The sequence below is a fragment of the Marmota flaviventris genome, chromosome 3 (genome assembly GCF_047511675.1).
Source record: "Marmota flaviventris isolate mMarFla1 chromosome 3, mMarFla1.hap1, whole genome shotgun sequence".
In the NCBI taxonomy this organism is placed as follows: domain Eukaryota; kingdom Metazoa; phylum Chordata; class Mammalia; order Rodentia; family Sciuridae; genus Marmota; species Marmota flaviventris.
Window position 1 is genome coordinate 650410 of NC_092500.1, and position 20704 is coordinate 671113.

General features: G+C 60.8%; 2 protein-coding genes and 1 long non-coding RNA gene across 5 annotated transcripts in view; 1 reads left to right on the forward strand and 2 right to left on the reverse strand.

Annotated features, from left to right (window-relative positions):
• Positions 1-106: 106 nt before the first annotated feature.
• LOC139705129 (uncharacterized) lies at positions 107-20608 on the forward strand. Its single transcript, XR_011706964.1, has 3 exons — positions 107-2401; positions 6201-6800; positions 16628-20608. It is a non-coding gene; the product is annotated as an uncharacterized lncRNA (long non-coding RNA).
• Panx2 (pannexin 2) lies at positions 3892-13503 on the reverse strand. Of its 3 annotated transcripts, XM_027953148.2 has the most exons (4): positions 13086-13503; positions 5569-7026; positions 4912-5113; positions 4701-4826 (listed from the first exon to the last, which is right to left on the reverse strand). In XM_027953148.2, the coding sequence occupies exons 1-4, from the start codon at positions 13309-13311 to the stop codon at positions 4787-4789; spliced, it is 1926 nt and encodes a 641-aa protein (XP_027808949.2). In that variant the 5' UTR covers positions 13312-13503; the 3' UTR covers positions 4701-4786. The 3 variants fall into 3 exon arrangements, with proteins under 3 accessions (XP_071465474.1, XP_027808948.2, XP_027808949.2); XM_071609373.1 differs by lacking the exon at positions 4912-5113 and having other exon boundaries at positions 3892-4826; XM_027953147.2 differs by having other exon boundaries at positions 4679-5113.
• The window catches only part of Mov10l1 (Mov10 like RNA helicase 1), a 62315-nt gene continuing 60998 nt past the window's right edge, over positions 19388-20704 (reverse strand). Inside the window, exons 25-27 of the mRNA XM_027953146.2 lie at positions 20195-20332; positions 19977-20068; positions 19388-19703 (exon numbers count right to left, since the gene is read on the reverse strand). Of these exons, the coding sequence (XP_027808947.2) occupies positions 19694-19703; positions 19977-20068; positions 20195-20332 (240 nt within the window). The 3' untranslated portion in view covers positions 19388-19693. The remainder of the gene's footprint in view (positions 19704-19976; positions 20069-20194; positions 20333-20704) is intronic.

The window sequence follows — 20704 nt, forward strand, 5'->3', positions numbered from 1 at the left end:
CTGCCGCCTGGCATTTCGCCCTCTAGCGCACGCCACAACCTCCCGTCCCACGTCCCCGGGGCCTAGCGCGCACCGCTAGGTGTCCCCTTTCTCTTATCGCGCGGCCTCGCCAGGCTCTGAAGAGCCGGCGCCTTTGCCAGGTCTGTGCACAGGGGCAGTGTCCACTGGGCGTCCACCTGACGGCTTGGGCTCAGTGACTTTGGAACCGAAGCGTTCTGTGAGCCGTTAATGGGACAGGAAAGAGACTTGATCGCGGGGGTGAGGTCTCGCGCCCACGAGGCCTCCACCCGGCCTCTTGGGACCCAGCGCGCAGGCAGGGATGGGCCGGCAGGACAGCGGAAGCAGGGGCCCCGACCAAGCCAACCACCCCGCATCAGGACCGTGGGGGGGTCAGGTCCCAGACTCTGGCAGCTGCTCGGGTGGGTGCCTGTCTTCCCGCCCAGGCGCTGGTGAGTGGGCGGAAGAGGCCAGGGGGTCCGGGAGAAGGCGTCCCTCTCTCCACTTGAGTGCCCCAGGGCGGGCTTGTCATTGACTGCCCAGAGCAGGTCCTGGTTTGATGACCCACCAGGCCCCAGGTGGGAGTGTTGCCCTGTCCAGTTCCCAGGCCCCAGCCCAAAGCTTCTAAAGAGCTGACCCTGGTGATGTGTAGATGTGGCAGATTCCCATGTCTTGAGTATGGGGGTGGCCACAGCGCTATATCACTGTGGGAGATAATGCTGTCCATGCTGCACTAGGCAGGTCCCCTGCAGCAGACTGCCCATACAGGAGGCCACCCTCCTCCCTCATACAGCTTTCTGGGTCCCAGAGGGCCTGACCTGGTCCCCCTTGGTGGAAGGACACCAGCTCAGCCATGGCGCTGGTGTTCTCCTCTCCACCCACTTTGCGTTCTTGCACCTGGACTTTATCCTCATTTCTGCCTCTCTGCCCACCAAGGCCAAGTTCAAAAGAGAGCCGCAAGTACCAAGGGGTGGGTTTGGAGCACCAGCAGAGACCACCAGCTGCACCCCACTCATTTGGCAGGCCCACCGAGGTCACCCTGAGGCACCAGGGTCTGGAGTGTTGAAATTCCCAGCTCTAGGCTTGCGTGGTGGGAAGAGGCCTGGGACTCAGGCCTGGCTGTCTGGATGGGTTCGGGGTTCTCCCAGAACACGTCCTCGTCAGTAGGAGGAAATGTGCACCCTTTGCCCTGCTGTCTCTGCTCAGGACTGGAGGGAAGGGGACCAAAGAGGGGAAGGCAATGCTGACCCCGTGGCAGCCACAGGGTGGCCTGTGGGGAGAGGAAGGTGCCTGAAACCCTAGCCCCTGGTGGGTGGTGGGAATTAGCACCGCCCTCTGATCACCCGCAGAGGCCTGTGCTCAGTCCACACCGTGCATGGCTGAGAGGCCAGAAGCAGGAGAGTACAGCGGGAGTCCATGCTGGCAGGGCCTGGGCCTCCCCGCGTCCCGGGCTGTGCTTGGAGAACAGCCAGCTTTGGTGTTGTCACAGCCACTCCCAGCATGCTGCTGGGGGCGGGTCTATCCTGACACTGTGGGCCCTCAGCCTGGGTGGCTGTCCGCTGAAGCTCCCTCTGTTCATCCAAGCATCCAGAGGGGGGGCTTCTTGAGGTGAGCTGTGGAGGGTCTTCGGAGGAGACTGAGGGAGAGGGGTCCACATGGCCCTAGGAGCAGTGACCAGGGCTTGTACCAAACCAGAGGGGCCCTTGGGCCCTTAAGAAGAGAAATGAGCTTGGCTTGAAACTATTTGCTAGTCTGGGGAGGGAAGGCCCTCCTGGGTCCCCAACCAGATGCACAAGCAGAGGAGTTTGGTCTGAAGTGGAGCAGGATCAATCATCCCAACCAGATGGAAGTAGGAACCTGGTCACAGGTAAGAGGAGGAAGTGCTGGAGGAAAGGCTCGGCTCAGTCTTTCCTGACCCCAAGGGGCCAACAGGACCCTTTCCTTCAGGACTCTGGCCATCTGATTTTGGGAAGATGGGGTGGCCCACTGGGACACAGCCAGAGGACAGCTCTGGGGGGCAGGCAGCAGCATCCCCAGCACGCACAGTGCCGTGGCTACTTCTACAGGACGCTGACCGGTGCCACCTCCCCTTGCAGAAGGTCAGCCTCGCACAAAGGGCCATGGGTTTACAACACAGAACTCTTCCCAGACAGGACTGGCTCTGAAACGCCCTGCAAGGCTGTGGCCCAGAGCACCTGTGGGCAGAACAGCTGCCCTTGCCCTGGTCCCATCAGACGCCGAGGATCTCCTGTGTCCACCTCTGTTCTGCTTGAGCCCAGGGGCTGGTGTGCACAGCCCCTGCCTGGACACTCTGTGGCCCGTGACATTTCCCTTCACTAGCCAGGATGCAAGGCAAGTGCAGGAGCTGGACTCGTGGGCACTGCCCAAATCAGTGGGCTCCCAGGTAACTCGGGGACATCTCTGCATGCGAGGGTGAGGGGACAGGAATGAGGCCAGCACCAGTGAGCTTTCTGGGGTCACCTGGCTGCCAGGTGCGGCTTGTCATTGTGCAGAAGTGCTGGGAAGGGAGGGCCTGAGCCGAGGGGCCAGGACCTGGTCTCCAGGAGCAGCAGCCTGGAGGCAGCGGCCCAGGCCACAGGGTGACTCCCTGAACTGTGAGACGCTGAGTGCCACCTGGAGGCAGGCCAAGGGAGGTGTCCGGCTCTCGGGGGACAGGGTGCACCAGCCACACCTTTTGTTTTCTGCACACCTGGGCTGGGCTGCCCTGGACAGGCTGCCCCTCCTAGGGCTGGCTAACTCTGGGGCTGGCCAACGACGTCATGTACAAAGCACCCAACCTGCGCCCCTCTATCTGCTGGCCCATGTGGGGCCACCACCCACCTGCCCAGTCACCCCAGGGCAGCCAGGGACAGCTCTGTGTCCAGCACCTGCTGAAGGTATTCAGACTGGCTGATCCTAAGCCCCCTACGTGCCCTGCCTGCTCCTTCCTGTGGAGGCCACAGTGGGGTGCTGCCCGTTGCTCCCTCTGCCTGCACTGACCCTGGTGCTTCCCTGAGAGGCCCTGCCTGGTGTGGGGAGCCCCCTCCTCTGGGGTCTGTTAACAACAGACTGTCTTTCAATGGCCGGCGTCTCCTGCTCTGCTGACCTCACCACAACTGAACAGTAATAAAAATTTTAAGCATTCTGAGAATAAAACCTGTGTTTTAAATGAATGTGGACTCCAGCCTGGTCCTCATGCCCCTCATGCCCGGGCTTGGGATGTGGTGGCTGCAGACTTGGCCACTGAAGTTGGAGGGTGGACTATCCTGACTCATGGGGACACTGGGTGTCCAGGACTGTTCAGAGAGGTCCCTGTTAGAGAGCCTCCAGAAGGCCTTGGCCAGGGAGCAGGCGGGTGCCCTCTGACCTCAGCAGTCTGGGGCTGATACCTCCCACTGCCCATGGATTCTGGCCCCCTCTGCCCCGGCCACCTGCCTCCAAGGAGCCCACAGGTCCAACCTGCAGGGAATGTGGCTCCACGGGGCCAGCCTTGTTCCACCGAACCCTGGGCTTGAGGTGGCAGATGCCCTGCAGGGACCCCTGACATGGTGAGCACCCTTGCCCACAGCAAGGGCCCCTCCTCCTAGAAGCCGTCCTGGGTTCTGCAGCCCCGCTCCTCGGGCAGTACCCCTGGCCCCGCTTCCAAGCACCTGACCTAGGGTCGTCTTCCCTGGGGTCCCCTCAGTGTAGGAGCCCCGATTCGTGCCTGTGCCCAGGGGCTGAGTCCGGTGGCGACCCTGTAGGAGTGCCCTCCACATGCTCCTCAATGCAGTGGCCATGCTCCCCCTCCTGACACTCTGGGCCCTTCAGGTGCCCCCATGATGATGCTGACAGGCTGTGCTGGGGGTGGGCAGGTGGCGCCAGAGGCAGGGAGGCGGACTCGGCAGCAGCACAGGCGGTTATCAGAATAATATTTATTGATATGCTCAGTGCTACCTTGTTGATACTGTCACCGGCCACGGTGGCTGAGGTAATAGGGACGGGGCCAGCCGCGGCCTGGGCTCCCCTGGAAAGCCGCATGGGCCTCACTGGCAGCTGGGGCCCAGGAGGGGCGTGGTTATTGCGTAGGAGTCCCTCCCTGGAGGCCTGCCCTGCCCTCCTGCTCACATGCACCAGGTACTCCCGCAGACACACCTGTTCAGCCTCGCCCACACACTCACTCAGTCACTCGCCCACACCTGCACCCACGCTCACACCATCTCTGCTCACACTGTCACACACACACACACACACACACACACACCCTCTGCTTTCAACTCACCCTAAGTCTCCTGATGACAATATGCTCGTCAGTTACAGTAGCCATAGTAAAATAAACTGTAGGTCAGGCTTTGAGGAAAGTGCATGTTGATCAGACCCAGGGCCGCCCGGGCCCCCACCTGAGGGCATCAGGTCCCTGCAGGGGCAAGCCCTGGGCCGGTGATGCCTGGGGAGTGGCTCTGCAGCTGGCACCTCCTTCCCCAGTGTCCTCCTGGCTTGCTCGGGGTTGGATCCGGGCTGGGGGCACCGAGTTGTCGTGCCACAGCCTTGGTCCACAGCAAAACTGACTAAAAAAATAAACTCTTCATCTGGCAGCCCGGCACCCCACCTTCTGCCCAATCCGCCCACGCACCTGTGCCAGCTCGGGCCCACTGGGAGGGTGCTGAGCCCCGCAGCATGCGATGGGAGACTGGGGATGTGGGCTGCACTGGGTGAGCGAGGCCATGTCCACTCGGGGCTGGACATCCCTTGCTCATGCAGAGGGCTTTCACTGGCTTGGGTGTCCGGTGCCCTCAGAACTCCACAGTACTCACAACTGTTCTTGGCTCGTCGAAGGTGGCGATGAGGATCTGCTGGGGTGGGGGGATGGTGATGAGGTCGCCCATGTCTGGGGGCACATGGGGACCCCCTTCCTCCTCCTCCCGAGTCTCGTACAGTGTGTTGATGTGGAGCAGGGGGTGAGTGGCGTTTCGGCTCAGGATGGCAAGGGGGTCAGCCTTGCCCAGGCTGGCTGGTGACAGAGGGCCCGTGGCAGGGGCTGCTGGGGATGAGCAGACATGAAACGGGCCACCGGAGGGAAGCCCTGCCAGAGCTGGCTCCGTGGGGTAGGGAGCCTCCTTCTCCGGGAGTGGAGCATCTGCGAACAGCCAGGTGTACAGGCACCTCACACTCTAGTCCCACCAGCTGCCGTGCCCCTCCCCATGCCCTCCAGGGCCTGCGGAGAGGCTCCCGGCTCCAAAGCCTCCCAGAGGGGCTGGCCCTCCCCTCCCTGAGCTTCCTGCCCAGGCCTGCAGAGGCAGCCTGCTCCAGGAACCTGGTGCCCTCATCTGCCTGAAGCACCTCTCGGGCCAGGGGAGCTGAAGCCCACTGGGGAAGAGCAGCCTTCAGTCCTGAGCCCAGCCTGCCTTCTCGGGGCTGGGGAGGTCCTCCAAGCTGCGGATAGGCCTGTGCCTGCGCCCTCCTTAGACCCAGCCTATTCAACCTCGCCTTGTTCGCCCGGCTCCCAGCACCTGCTTCCCTCCTAGGCTCCCTGTCCGGGGCTCTGTGGGGGTCCACCCTCCTTCTCCCACCCAAGACCACTCTGTACCCTACCTTTGGTGGGTGCCTCGGCCAGGCCCAGCCCGCACTCCTCTGCCTGGGACAGAAAGCCGCCTTCCTGGCTCCGGGACGCGGGCAGGGCAGCGGGCACTGCCTCAGCCTTGGCCTTCTTGGTGCCCAGGATGTAGGGGTGGACATCCAGGGAGAAGTGGCGGGCGTGCTTCTTGTCGGGGGCCGGGGGCGGGGCCGGGCCTGCGTCACCCCCGCCCCCCTTGTAGTGGTGGGCAGCACGAGCTCCGGCGTCCAGCAGCGGCGCGATGAGCGTGTCTGTGGCCGTCTTCCTGCGCACCGGCTTGGGCTTGTCGGCTTTGCTGTTCTCCACGCGCATGATGGCCAGCTGCTCCTTGAAGGGCTGTGGCAGCGGGTTGCTGGTGGGGATCCACTTCATCTTCTTGCGAGGCCGCTTGACCACTGGAGGCTCGGCCGAGCCGTCGGGCTCCGCGGGGTTGGCGCTGGGGTCCACCGTCTGGATGCCCGAGTCGCGCACTGTGGGCGTGGCGTCGTGGTTGGACTGGGCCAGGGCGGCCAGCAGCTGCCGCACCACGTTGTCGTACATGAGGTCGCTCTCGTTGGTGATGAAGTCCAGCCGGTTCAGCGACTTGATGTGGTCGCGGTTCTCGTTGCAGAACATGGCCAGGATGTTGATGTCGCAGAACTGGGAGCGGCGCCACTGCCGGCGAGTCTTGATGCCCACCTTGTGCAGCTTGTCGAAGATGAAGTTGCTCTTGCGGAAGATGAAGAGGTGGATGAGGTTGACGAGGATGATGAGGTTCATGAAGCAGAGCAGCACGATGTCCACGCCCGCGATGATCCGCTGCAGCTGCACCGAGGGCAGCTTGCAGCTGACGCGCACCGCAGGGCCCCCGGCCCCCGCCGGCCCATCGGGGGAGGCGCCCAGCGCGCAGGTGAACTCGTTCTGCTTCTGGGTGGCGTAGTAGGTGCACAGATAGGAGATGGGCACCACGCTGAGCAGCAGGATGAGCACGTGCCGTGCGAGGTACAGCTTGGCCAGGAAGTTGCTGCGGCCCCTGCGCTCCAGGTACTTCTCGAACAGGTTCTGCTCGGGGCTCTTCTCCTTCTCGGCGTTCTCGATGATCTCGCGCTTCTCGCGCTCCGTGATGCCGGGCCCCTTGGACTGGATCTGCTTCTCGATCTTGGGCGCGCGGCCCTCGGCCGCCCGGTGGTAGCAGTTGTCAATCTCCTGCAGCAGGAAGTTGAGCTCAGAGGTGAGGCGAGTGGAGGCGAGGAACTCCCAGCCCAGGGCGGGCACGTACATGATGGCGGCGAAGGCCAGCAGGGCGTAGGGCAGGAACTTGTGCTCAAACAGGGAAGGCCACAGGCTGGCGTCCACACCGGGCAGCGCGTCCCGCAGCTCCGTCCAGCAGTAGCCGCGGGCGTACAGCGCCTGGTCACGAGTGAAGTTGTGCGGGGTGTAACAGTAAATGGGTTCCTCTGGGGGCAGAGAGGAGACAGAGGTGGGACTGGCCTGGTGGAGCAAGGGCTTGGGGCAAAGGGCACCGGGGACCCACTCCTGCTCCAGCTGCTGGCCTCAGTACTACAGTCCTTCCCACACAGCTACTTGCTTTGTGCCGGGATGCTGTGCCCCAATGGACCCGCCCCCACTAGCTTCTCCCCATCTTCTAATCACCATCTTATCCTGAATACCCCCACAAGGTGGTCAGCCAAGGGTTAAGCCCTGCCCATGCCAGCCCCAGGAACTGGCCTATATATGTATGTTGGTCTCTAAATGCCACAGAGACTGGGCACAAGGGGAAACAGTCCCAAAGAGAACAAGACAGGCCACACCACTTGGCCGTCTTCCAACACTCCAGCTCAGCTGAAACCCAGGTCCTGGCTGGTGGCCTGAGCATCCCGGGAGGGACTCATCCCCTTTTTGTTCTGTACTAGGGATGTTCTGAACCCAGGGGCACCCGACCCCTGAGAGACACCCTCAGCTCTTTAATTTTGATGCAAGGTCTCACTGAGTTGCTGAGGCTGGCCTTGAATTTGTGAGGGATTCTCTTGCCTCAGTCTCCTGAGTGGCAGAGATGACAGGTAGGTGTGCGCCACCAAACCTGGCCAGGGACCTGACTTCACACCTGCCACTGTAACTGCAGTCCCATGGTCATTGCTGCAGGGCACCTTTCCCCCAGGAGCCTGTCTGCCCGATGTCAGTACAGCCTACAGCACGGGTCTGCCCATGCAGGGATTCTGGATTTTGAGGCTTCTTGGGAGTGGAGCCCTTGAGGCTCTGAGCCTGAGGGCCCCTAGCCAATGTGCGTTCAGGCCGGGCTCCAGCCTCCTCCCGCCCTCTTCTGCACAAATGGGACTGGCACCCTCAGGTACCAGGGCAGGTGAGCTCAGAACCACCATGCTATAAGGCTTGCACTCACAGCAGCCTGTGTGTGCCCAGCCTTTGAGTTGCACCCAGAGGGAGACTCAGAGACCCCACGCCTTGCAGGTGCCTCCAGCCCTGGCCTCCACTCAGTAGCAGGCCCCCCCAGCCCTCCAGAACCCAGTGCAGATCCCGTGGTTGCCACTGTTCTCACCAGGGGTGTGTCTTCCAGTCCACACAGCAAGGACCCAGGTGGGTCCCCCAAGGGTGGTTTCAAAGACAGGGCCCACAGACTCTATGGGACAGTCCTGGGGAGCTGTGGGGGGCTCTAGGGAGGCGTGGGTTGGGCAGAGGGAGCCCTGCTTAGAGGGGGTGGGGGCCAGGGTTCTTTGAAGCAGCTGGCACCACATCCTCATGAGATGGGAGCCTGGACTGTCCCCATGGCCTGAGTTCCCTGAGGACAGGGGTCCAGACCAAGAGCCAAGCAAAGTTCAGAGAAAAGCAAACAGGGAAAGGCAGAGGGATCAGTTCTTTTGGTTGAAAAAATATCATTTTATTCCCTTTTGGTCCCTATCACCAATCCTAGGAGTTGTAGAGGGGTGGATATTCTTCTCCCTGGGGCACGCACCCACCTGTGGTGACCACATGTGGGGAGGCCACAGGGAAACAGGCTCTGGGATGGGGGTGGCCCCCAACCCCTGAGTGGCTGGTGCAGTGCCTCTGGGGCAGGTGTGGAGAGCCTGCCACCACCTCCCTGTCTGCTGGGCGGTGGCAGTAAGGGAGACAAGCCCCACTTGCCACTCTGCCCATTTCCTAATCTGCTCCCCAGGACCATGCAGGTGAGAGGCCTGCCCCAAGGTTCACACGGCACAGGAAGTTGGGGCTACCCTCCTCCTGAGGGGCCTGCACCTACGGAGGTACCCTGTGCTCCCTGCAGTGCAGCAGTTCACGGAGGTGTGCAGAGCAGGGTGAGGTGGCCCTGCAGAGCAGGGGCTACCACGGACCTGACACTGAGTGGGGCAGTGGGACTGGGGCGCAGATGCCCAGCCTAGAAGGCAGCTGCCAGACCCTCGAGGGGACTCCCCTGGGGTTTCCCAGGGGCCCTGTGGCCCCCGCTGGGCCAGGGAGATGTCGGGGAGACACAGGCCTGCCCAGCCCATAGACAGAGGCAGTTCTGGGCAGCCCTTTCCCTACAGGAGAGCATTCTATGGGCCCTGGCCACGGGCATCGTTGTCCCTGATGAGGGGACACTGGGATTCCCACCCAAGAAGCTTGGTAACCAGGCACCTGCCCAGGCTGTTCAACTCACCTGGGGACATGGGGCCCAGTGCAGTGCCCGGGAGCCTAGTGCCTGATGCAGCCCCAGGGAAGTCGGCACACACCCATGTGGCCACTGCTTGGAAGCGGTCCCCGGGCTCACGCTTGACAGTGTCCTGCCCAGACCTCCACCACCCAGGCTGAGTAACAGGGATCTGGGTGGGATGTGTGATCCTAAGGTCCCCGGGGGAGGGTGCTGGGGAGGGCTAGAGGAGCGGCAAGGGTGCCAGAGAGGGAGGTGCTGCTGGCTGGACATCTAGCAGCTGGAAGCGGAGGAACAGACCTGCTCTGGAAGGACCGTGCCCACGGGCGTGGCCGTAGCCCCTGCGCCTCACTCAGATTCCCGACTGCAGAACTCTGAGGCGGCAGCTGTGGTTTGTTTCTTTTTAAGTCCTGGTGGTTGGACCCAGGGCCTGCACATCCAGCAGGTGCCCCCCCGCCGGGCTACGTCCCAGCCAGTCTGCTAATCTGTGCCGGCAGCAGGCCTTGGGCCCACCCAGCACCTTCTTGCCACAGCTGAGCGAGTGCCCAGAACTGATCCCCACAAAAACAAGGCCCCAGATGCTGGGCCTGTAAGGGGGGCCCCACCGGGGAGGAGAGGGCTCACCCTCAGAGGTGGCGGAAAAGAGTGGGTAAGTGGGCGCTTACCCTGGAGACCCAGCCCTCCTGGGACCCTGAGGCAGAGAGGCCCCAGCTGCCCGGCGCAGGCCCTGGGCAGCCTACACTTAGATCCAGGCAGATCCCTGGTGCCTTTCCTGAGTGGGAAGTCAGAGGGCTGAGAAGAAGACACCCCTGGGGTGGGCTGCACGGCTCACCCAGGAGACACTGAGGACACTGCCCACCTGGGCCTGGTCATCTGTTTTAGGGAAAGCAGGTGGCCTCCCCTCAGGGTCTCAGCAGCATCTGAGGAATCTGGCGACCCTTGGCCTCCCCCCTTTCAGTGTGTCTGGGCTCTGCCCACCTGATCCCCCACTCTATGCCATCCCCAGTAGAGAGTCCTGGGGAGGGGACGGAGCGCGAGAGTGGGATTTCATGGCAGCCCTGGCCCACCACCAGCTGGGCTTCAGGCAGGCGTGTGGGGTCTTCCAAAGTCCACCTCTACCTTGAGCTCGGCCCAGTGGTAAGCAGCTGTGTGGCAAGGGAGGGCTGGTCCTAACACAGCAGAACGGGCTGCACCGAGGGCCAGGACCCCCCAGGAGGGCAGGCCAGGCCCTGGCACGGCGATGGTGCCAGGCTGATGAGCACGGGCCAGGTGCTGCCACACTAGGCCCTGCCTCCACTGCACCTCTACAGGCCATGGCACGGGCCTACTCTGTGTCCCTGGTGCACAAACCAGGGACACAGGACATGGGTCTCAGCATCTTGCCTCAGCCAGAAGGGTTGACGCCCACCCACTGAAACGCCCAGCCGGTAGGGCTGAGGGAGCCTCAGGGGCTCACCCTGGTGGCCCTGGGCCTGCCTCCTCAGGCTCAGGTCCTGGCAGACAGAAGCAGACACAGCCGAGAAGCAGCCCCACAGCCTCTCAGGGCAGTCACATCTCAGAACCCCGGCACCGGTTCCTGGTGCTCTTGTCCAGAGCAGAAAGTGGGGGGTCTCTAGAGAGGCCAGAGCTTCTGACCAGACCCTCCACCCCACCTAGCCCAGGAGTTCCCACGAGTGGGCAGGGGCCCCCCAAGTCCACCCAGGTCGTATGTGGTTCCCACCTGAGTGGTACCACAATTTCCCTTTTGTCCGGGGTCACCTCACCCCAGGAGTTAGCATGTGTCTGGGGACCCTGGATGGTTTCAGGTTCAGTGAGACCCTGATCAAAGCCAGCAGGAGACACAGCCAGTGCTTTGTGGTCGAGCTTGGAAGACATGGGTTCACGGGCTCCTTCACTAGCGGAAGAGCAGTTCAGAGAGCCCTCCCAGGCCCATCCCCTGGAGTGACCTCGCAGGCCGGGCACATTCTGCTGCTCAGAACCCTACCTGTCTGTGCTGGAGAGGCCCTGGGACCCCTCCTGACACTGCAGTGGGCCCCGAATGGCAGTGGGGGGAGGGCCAGGGCATGTGGTCCCCAGGTGCGTCTGTGTGCAAATGCAGAGGGTCTGAAGGGGCAGGCCCTGGGGTCAGGGATGCACTTGGAGCCTGCCAGCCCCAGGCCCAGCTGGATATAGGGGTGTGCTGATGCCCCAGAGATGGGGAGCTGGGCTTAGCAGTGTCAGAACATGGAGCCCCATGCAGAGAGCACCAGAGAGGCCAAGCCCACGTGTGCACCTGAATCCGTGTCTGTCCTAGGAGGCTTGTCCATCATGGGTGGAGCTGACCCCCTAGCTACATGTCTGCACACTATGCGGAAACAGCTTTTGCAGGTGCCACCGAAGTGAGATGAAGTCATTGTGAAGTAGTGTGTGTGACTGTGTTCTTGAATCACTGGGGAAATTTGGTCCAGGAGAGATGCGGTGGAGTTGCCTGGGCAAGGACAGTCATAGAGGCTTGGGTGCCACAGCTACAGGCAGGGAACTCTGGCAGGAAGTGTCCTCCCCCAGAGCCTCAGAGGGAGCCCAGCCCTGCTCACAACCTAGAGTTTGGATTTCTGGTCTCCAGAACCATGAGATATAAGTTTCTGTTGTTTTATGACATCCAGCTGTGATACAGTTACTACACTGTGCCCCGAGACCCCTCGGGGCCTCGGTGAACACTAGGGCATGACCTGAGGCCCCACCGTGGGTGTGTGCACACCGATTGGATCTCAGTGTGCTGGATTCCTGTCCAGCCTGCAGGAGCATCTAGTCTTGAGTGTTGGAATTTGACAACAGTGTCCAAGGATAGAGACCAGCAGAACCCCCTGCACCTGAGTGGGCTTCGGCAGCCTGCACAATGACCACCACCAGGTCTGGAGTCCAGGTGTCAGGGTCTCCTGAAACCTGAGGCATTTCTAGAGGTTGGTGAAGACCCAGGTGTAAAGGCAACACCTGTCCCTGTTGCCCAGTGTACACAGAGGACACAGCTCCTAAGTGATGCACAGGAACTCTAAAAGCCCTCTCACCGTCACACACTGGCCCCTGTGGACCATAGGCACTTCCGTGGACAGTTGGGCTGAGGCCTCCTTGTCTCCATCCAGCCCCAGGTGGTGCAGCTCCCCCCAGCACCTGTGGACTAGCCCAATGCCCTCTGTCCAGATCACTTCACTAGGAGGCTCACGTCAGTAGGAGACCCCACTGTGCACCTACGCACCTCTGAGGGTGACCTGTGGCCCCTGACACTACCTGGCACATACCCAGGTCTTGGTTCTGCTGGTAACACCTTTACATCTCATGGGTCCACTCTACCATGAGTGGACCAGTCCCTCCCTCCTCCCTGGGCAGCCAGCTTGGACCATCACTTGGACCAGCCTGATGTTGCCTCCGTGGCGCACCTTGCCTGGCCTCCTCTGCTGCAGACCTACAGAGGCTCTCTGGGCCTGTACCTGAGAGACCCGGGTTCCTCTACCCTCCTGGCCAGGAACAGGGCTCCACAGACACCCCCCCCCCCAACTCCCCAGCAGTTGGGGTCTCCACCATCCCTTCCCAGGGCTGTCTGCCCTCAACACCTATAAGATCCTTTTCTGGTGTTCACATGGACACTTCAACATCTCAGACCCCACGTCCCTTTTACATCTGAGCCCAGCAAGTGAAGCGCAGGCCTAGTCCTCCGGGGGCCTGAAGCTGAAGACATGCAAGGTAAAGCAGCAATAAAACAGAGAGGGTCTCAGGACAGCCCTGGACAGTGCCGCGCAAGGTGGGTGCGGCCTGGCTGGAGTGAGCGCCGGGGCGTGCAGGGGCGCGGGGAGCACCCAGCGCCGGACACTTGCGGACGCGCCGCCTCCCGCGCTGCCTCACCTGCGAAGTTCTTGGTGAAGACCAGGGTGACCAGCAGGATGGGCACGAGCACGGTGCCGATGGTGACCACGCGGTCGAACGGCAGTTCCAGCTTGAGCTGCAGCAGCAGCGCGGCCAGCGCGCCCGCCTTGTCGTCCTGCGCGCCCGGCAGGATCAGCTCCCGCAGCTTCTCGCCAGCCAGGAGCGCGGTCGCCATGTCCGCCGACTGCTCCAGGAGGTGGTGCATGGGGGGCGGGGGCGCGGCCCTGCGGGGCGCGGGCGGGGGGCGCGGGCGGGCCCGCGGCGGGAGGGGGCGCGGGGCGTCGGGATGCTGCTGGCGCGTGAGTGGGTGGGCGCGGGAAGGGGCGGCAGCTGGCGCCGGGGGACGGGGCAGCGGGGGCGCGGGGCTCCGGGACCGGGAGGTCAGTGGGGACGCGGCACCTCGCGGGGCTCGGGGGTCCGCCGCCCCGCGGGAGGGGTCGGGCCGCCGGGGCGCAGGGCCGCCGCCGCCCCCGCCGCCGCGCTGCAGCCGGCCCGCGCCCTGCGTCCCTCCCGGGGGCGGCGGCGGCTCTCCAGCCCGGGCCGCGCGGCCCGCTCCCGCCGGGGAGGGGGCTGTTTACCTGCGGCAACTCCGCGGCGTGGCTCCGCCCCCACCGCCCGCCACGTAGATGCGGCGCCGGCGATGACTTGGCAAAAAATATTTAAATCAAAAGAGCGGAGTCGAGGTGCCCGGCCCCTGCGCCGCGGGATGGGCCGAGCCGGGCTACCCTGCCCTGGGCGCGGGCGGGGGCGCGCGGGCGGAGGCGGGGGACGCGCGCTGGGCTGCACCGTTGCGCCGCGGGCCCCCGGGGTCGGGTCGCGCCCGGCTCCGCGTCGGGCCACCTCGGCTCTCCAGCTCCCAGCCCGGAGCCGGTCCGGCCTGGTTTGCGGGCACCGGCGGGGAGGCCGGGCCTCCGCTTCCCCTGCTGGCGCCGGCACGCGGACACTCTGGGGCGCCCTCCCCAGCGTCTTCCCTCTCGCACGACCCTCCACTGCAGCAGCCATCGCCCCCAACTCCAGGCCTCCGGGTCCACGGCGGTGGTCCGACGTCACCCGGTGCGGGTCCCCTGGCTCCTCAGCCCCGCACCTCCGCCCCACCGCGCCATCGGCTGTCGCCAGTGCTCTGGGGCTTCCTTGCCACCTCTCTGACCCTCATCCGACATCTGGGGCCATCCAGGCCCGCTGCTCCCTCGGGAGCGACTGACTGCAGGCCCATTTGTGGGTTTAGCCTCGGGCCCCGGGGCCGCCTGCAGGACTCTCTGGCTCAGGTCTTCCGCTGCTGCCCCCTCCCTCAGCATTTGTAAGTGTAGTGTGCCTGGGGTTTCCACGTCCTGCAGAAAGCCATCCAGTAGGTGCCTCCCGAGCCCCAGCATTCGTGAGCACACCGGTAGCCGGCCCACCCCCGGGGATGTTCTGGAGGGGATGTGCGGTGCCCAGCCTGCTCCCACCCTCTCCCAGCCTGGCCAGTTTCTGGACCTTCGACCCTCTCTGCCCCCCAAACCCTGACCTCTGAAGGATGTGCTCCGGCTAATGCAGATTCGCTTTCTCCATGCTGAGTCAGCCGCTTCTAAGACCCTCCCCCAGGTACCCCAGACTCCCCGGCACAGTCACCTAAAGCCCTCTGAGGACTCCCAGGGCGGGGCTGCCACACTTCCTAGCATCTACTCCCAGGTGCAGGGTGTGGGTCTTCAGTGCTGTCATCAGTCCTCTCCTGGTTACTGGGGCAGTCAGTCCTCACTTGGGCTGCTCAAAGCTGCCTCTGAACTCCCTCTTTCCCTGGCAGTTTGCAGTTCTTCCCTTTCCATACATGCCCTTTGTTACCAGCTGTGGACCCCTCCATGTCCTTCTGTCTGTTGGCCTTATCATCCGTGGGGTCTGAATGGAGATCCTTAATTTTGATGGAGTCAAAACCATCTTTTTTTTTTTTTTTTTTTTTAAATAAGGCTTGTAGTTTGGGATTTTCTTTCTGATGTCACAAAGGTATCTGGTGTCTGTCCAGGGGAGTGATAGTGTTTCAGTCATTCAGTGACTTCAGAGAGAATAAGTATTAGAAAACAACCTTGCGTTTTGAGGCAAATCAGTTGAAGTAGTTTGTAATTTGGAGATTTTTAGATGATTCTACCATAAAATTTCAATCCAAAAAATCCCATGGAGTATGTTACCAATTTGACATAAATCTTTAGCTGGAAGAGTACTTTCATGTAGGAGTGCAGCTTAGTTTTCCACAAAATGAGCTAGTTTTCTCAATGCCAAGGAAGCAAGCACCCTCTCGCAGATCCCTTTCTCAGGCACTGGCCATGCATCCTAGATGGGTCTCTGTGTTCTTGGTCCATGTGCCTGGCCCTGTACCTCTGTTTGTATAATGATGGCTTGGTAGTATACCTTAATCTGCAGTGGGCAGGTATCTCCATTGTTCTTTTTTAATATTGATGTGGGTATGCACAGACTTTATTTTTCATATGTATTTTAGAATGATCTAGTTTTTGAAAAATCTAGCTGGAACAATGAAATTGTCTTGAATGTGTAGATTGAGGAAAATTGAAATATGTACTGTCATACTATCCATGAACATAGTACATCTCTTGCTTTATTTTGATCTATCATGTAATAGAATCAAAATGCTTCCTACATGAAGGTCTAACTGCATTAGTTCATCAGGTCATTTCCTAGATCATGCACTTTTTATCTATAAAAGGCATCCTATTCTTTTAAATATTTTTTGGTTTTAGGTGGACACAATATCTTTATTTTTATGTGGTGCCGAGAATCGAACCCAGTGCCTCACGCATGCCAGGCAAGCGTGCTACCACTTGAGCCACATCCTCAGCACAAAAGGCATCCTATTTCTGTTATGCATCTTGGTTGATGATTCTGGCATAAGGGAGGCTGCTGATTTCCAGAGGAACTCTGATCTGGCATGCCAGTTGCAGAGTGGATGAAGTTGTTTTGGCCTAGAGCAGCATCCAGAGCATAATAGATGCTCAGTAAAAACTAATGGTAAATGTGTGGATGGGGTCCTGTGTCCCTAAGAGTTGCTGGATGGTTACTATCTTGACATCTAGCAGAGGAAGCATGGAATCCTGGGAAAGGGGCACCTGGCCAAACTGGAACTTGGGCCTCAAGCTCTCTGTCTTTGCCACCCACTGCAGTAGCCACCTTGAAACCTCATACCCAGAGAGGGGCCTAGGTGGGAGTGGGGTAGGAGCCAGAGCCAAGGTCCTTGATGGCACCCTGGTTAGGGGCTCAGATCCTGCAGGGACCCCTGGTGCCCAGCCTCTCCGCTTTGTGGTCCTCCCAGGAGAAGGCATGAGGGAGTGGAGAGTGGGGTCCATGTCTGCATCTCACACTAAGGCAGCCCAGACTGCAGGGTGCTCTCCCCAGATCCTATCTGCGGAAGGAACTGCACTGGGGAGCAGCTCGTCCCTTCTCTTGGGGATATGTTAACATGTGGCGTTGACCAGCCGGTTCCTGACTGGTTGAGGGAAGAGTACTACAGCAAAATATTCATCCCATCTCTTATTTAGGTGAAGAGGGTTTCTCGGCTCTTCTCTCCATGAGGATGGAAGATGGAAAACAATGGCACGGCAGCCTGTCTCATTGCAGCCCTACACAACACCCTCCATGAGGTCATGAGTGCTTGCCAACAAGCCCCTGCAGACCACTGAGGGCTCCGCTTCCAGTTCACCTTCACCTGCATGTTCAGTTCCTGGTGAAATATGGCAATGTGTGTCATTTTGATTGTGTATTTAGAATTAATTATAAGGATGATCCAGATGAAATTCTTGTTTACCATGCTCAGCCGCAGGGTTTCACAGATTATGACAATGACGTTCTCAGTGTATGTGTATGTTGTCTCCAAAAAGCAGGAGAGGTGAGCTAAGACATGGGCAGGAAAGGCCAGGCCAGGCCCCCAGGTTTTCAATGGTGAACAGCACAGGGCAATTCCAGCCCTCCCCTGTGAACCCCAGGGCGGCTGGGGGTTCTGTCCCCACTGTGGAATGCTGTCCACTCTCTGGATAGGCAGCCAGGTGCCGAGCAGGGGAGGGGTGGTGAGCAGCACTCCACCCTTCAAGCTTCTGTCTCAGGCCACGTGCCTTCTACTCTGGCCCCACTGGCTGAACCCTCACCTGTTCACACCCCTGTGGCTGTGGGCAGTGGGTCTGAGCTCCCACTCCATGCTCAGGAGAGGAGGAAGGTGTGTGGTGCACAGCTGTCCAGCATGTTTTGCACTAGGACAAGCTGTGGGACTTGGCTAGGGCCTGCGTTCAAGGAGCTGCCGCAGACGGCTGGCCGGCGTCCCATGGGTGATGGCGGCATTTTGATTCCTCCGCTGAGGCTGGCGAACCACTGACTCTTCTGCCTTAAGATGGCAATACTTAAACCATGTGCTGGGAAGGACACCAACAGTTTTTAAAAATGAAAAAAACATTTCAGCTAACTTAAAGAACAAGCAGGGAGATGCTGTTTTAAAGTTTCCTTGGGGATCTCCAGGTGCAGATCTTAACACCCCCATGTTGGCCCAGGCAGCCTGCTTCCCTCCCTGCCACCTGTCCCGGGGCTCCCACCCACTCTGTCCTGCCCTCAACACAGGGCACCAAGTCCTCGCAGGGACTCCCACCTTCCTGGTGCTGGTCTCCCCTGTCTGCGGGACACCCCCTGCCCTTGGGCCACGGGTCTTCTGGAGCTGTGGTCCCACAAGGCCTGGCCTTTTTCCTGTACCGTAATATCCAGGTGAAATCACAGCAGGTGTAGGTGAAGCCCTGGCTGTGTGGATGATTCTGGGGTGGAGGGTGAGGGGTGGTGCTGGGCACTGCCCCTGGGGAGGAGGTGCTAGAGCCCACAGGCCCAGGACTGACCTTAGCTCAGTGCTTGGTGGTGGAAGGACAGAGGCTGGTTCCATCACTGATGACACGGGACCACATCACTGATGACACGGGACCATGATCCATCTCACGTGCCCAGCTTTTGTGGGACAGACTGGTCACCTCTAAGTGTCAGGCCTGGGCCTGCTCCTGCCCTCACTTGCTCACATGCCAGCCAACACTGAAGACCTCCCGGGTGGCTGTGTGTGACTCATGTTGACAGGGTGCAAGGAAAGTCAGGGGCCATGAAGCCAAGAAGAGCCTGTAGGGAGCAGCTGAGCGGCTGCAGATAGAGGGCGGGGCATAGGAAGGCCCCGAGGCAGGCGTGCAGAGGCTGGGCGCTGCCCCTGGGGTGGACAGGGCTGGCTGCTGTGTGGGTGACTCCTGGTCGATGGCACCATCAGCCATGGGACACCACCTGGCTGCTGAGTGGAGGAGGTGCAGGACTGGGCAGAACCACCTGACTGGTCTGATCTGCCCTCAGTTCTATCTGGAGTTAAGTGTCTCCCCAAAGGTTCTCTGTTCTCCACCTGGGGAGGACACCTTGCCCATGCTGGTCCCTGGGGTGGGAGGCCTCAGCCATTTCCTCTGTGGGGCTCATCCCTTGGGCCTTCTGGCCTAAGTGCTCCACCTGGGCAAGGCCAGTCCCTGTGGGGAGGACACAGTGGGATGGGTGCAGGCTTGTAGGACGTGAGTCTTTCCAGGGCACCACACCAGCCTCTTCCCGCTGCCCCAGGACCTGGGCGGGGCAGTCCTGTGAAGGGAGGGTGCTGCAGGACTGGCAGGGCAGGAGGGACCCGCCAGCCAGCCAGACTCCCACTTGCTCACACAGCACCGGCCTGGCACTGCTTCCTCCTGGACCTGGAGAGCGCTCATCTCCAAGGGCTGCAAACTCAGCAACAGTCCCCAGGGTGGGCGGAGGTGGCTGTGGCAGAGCTGGCATGGGGCACGACTGTGCTGGCCTCTTGTTGGCCAGGGCACGAGGACTCAGTGACCTGCTGATTCTGCACTCAGTGCCTCTGGAGTGAAGGCCCACAGGCCCAGCACGGCCCGCCAGGGAGCCCGCCCACCCATGAAGGTGCTGAGGGAGCCTGGTGTCCATGTGGCACAGGGACCAAAAAGCTCTTGGCTAGCAGGACAGGCAGAGGCCCCGGCACAGGCCTGCCTGCTGAGCCTTCCAGAAGTACTGGGTCTTGGACAGGCCTGAATGCTGCTGCCACCTCCCCTCAACCCCAGGCAGAGCCCCACAGACCCCGGGGGCTTTGCATGCTTTGAGGAGAGCTGGTGGCTGGCCTGCTGCCCGGCACGTGTCTGGATCAGGATGGAGCTGCTGGGGTCAGCTCCAAAGACTGCAGTCAGTGGCAGGCAGAGGCCTCGTGAGACTGTCATCAATGATGGGCACATTTTCAGGTGCACAGGAGGTTAGGGGTCACCAAAGTATTTATTGGGGGGGAGGTAGCCGCAGTGACTGCCAAATGGCAGGAACATGCTGGTGTGTGCCAAGGTCAGCAGCCAGCGCAGGATCAGCTGCTGCCCACACCAATGCCCACGGCTGCAAGACAAGGGGCCACAGGATTTGCAGGACAGGCAGAAACAGGAACACGGGCAGGCAGGGTCTCAGGCCCATAGCATGAGGTGCACAGTCCCCTGCACACAGGCTGCTGTGCTTCCAGTGGGCCCGGCTCCTCTGTTGGCAGATGCTGGCACTGGGGGCTGGACCCACCTCCTCTAGGCACAGCTGCAGGGAGGAGCAGCATGTGGATCTGGCTCCACCTGCCCCCTTCCCCAGGGTTCCTACCAGGTGCTTTGTTTATCCCTGTGTGTGTGAGGGGAGGCTGATGCCAGCCCTGAATGATCAGGACAGAGTGGCTCCTGCAGTCCAGGGGCTGCAGAGAGCCTGGGAAGCAGTGTGGCAGGCATGGGTGTGGGGGTCCTGAGTGAGGGCCAGCAGAGGAGGGGCCGGGCCATCCTAAAGCCAGCCCAGCCTTTAGGAAGCAGCAGGAACACTCACTTCTGCAAAGCCTGCAGCTCGGGAGGCAGATCACAGCCGGTGTACACACCGTTGGTAACGCTGTATTCCAACAAGGCACCAAAGCAGGGGTCCTGTTGAATACGAGGGAGCCATGTCTCCTGTGCCCCACACACATCCCTCACCTCAGCGGCCACTTCTGGGTGGCCTGGCCCTTCCCCAAAGCCCTCCTCCCTCAGTCCCCTGTCTTGCATACTCACTCTGACTAGCACATGCGGGTTTCCCAGCACAATCAGCAAGGCTTTGGGTCTGGTGATTGCAACATTGAACCTTTTTGAGTTGGACAGAAAACCCAAAAAATAGCGATCATCTTCAAATCTGTCTTCATTTGACCGCACCTGGAAAACACAAAAGAGGAATAAAAAATGGCATTGTACACTTTTTGTTCTTGTTTTTGCATGGAAAACTCTTGCCCCATGCAGACGTGTAGGAAGGGGTACTAGCAGGAGTCTGTACTGTTTGGGAAGAAGCAGGGAACATGGCCACACGGCCACACAGCCGACAGGGACCCCACGTGGCAGGGTTTAGGTGGCTCCTAATCTCTTTGTTGTATCTGAACTTTCACCTTGTCTGCAATTAACATGTACTCTTCAATAAAGTTAATGTAAAAGTAACGCGTGGGGCCGTGAGTCCGACCTGGCTCCGCAGGCGGCAGTGCTGCAGAAGCTGCCATGGTGGGGCTCCTTTTCAGCTGCCTCTTTCTGCCTCCT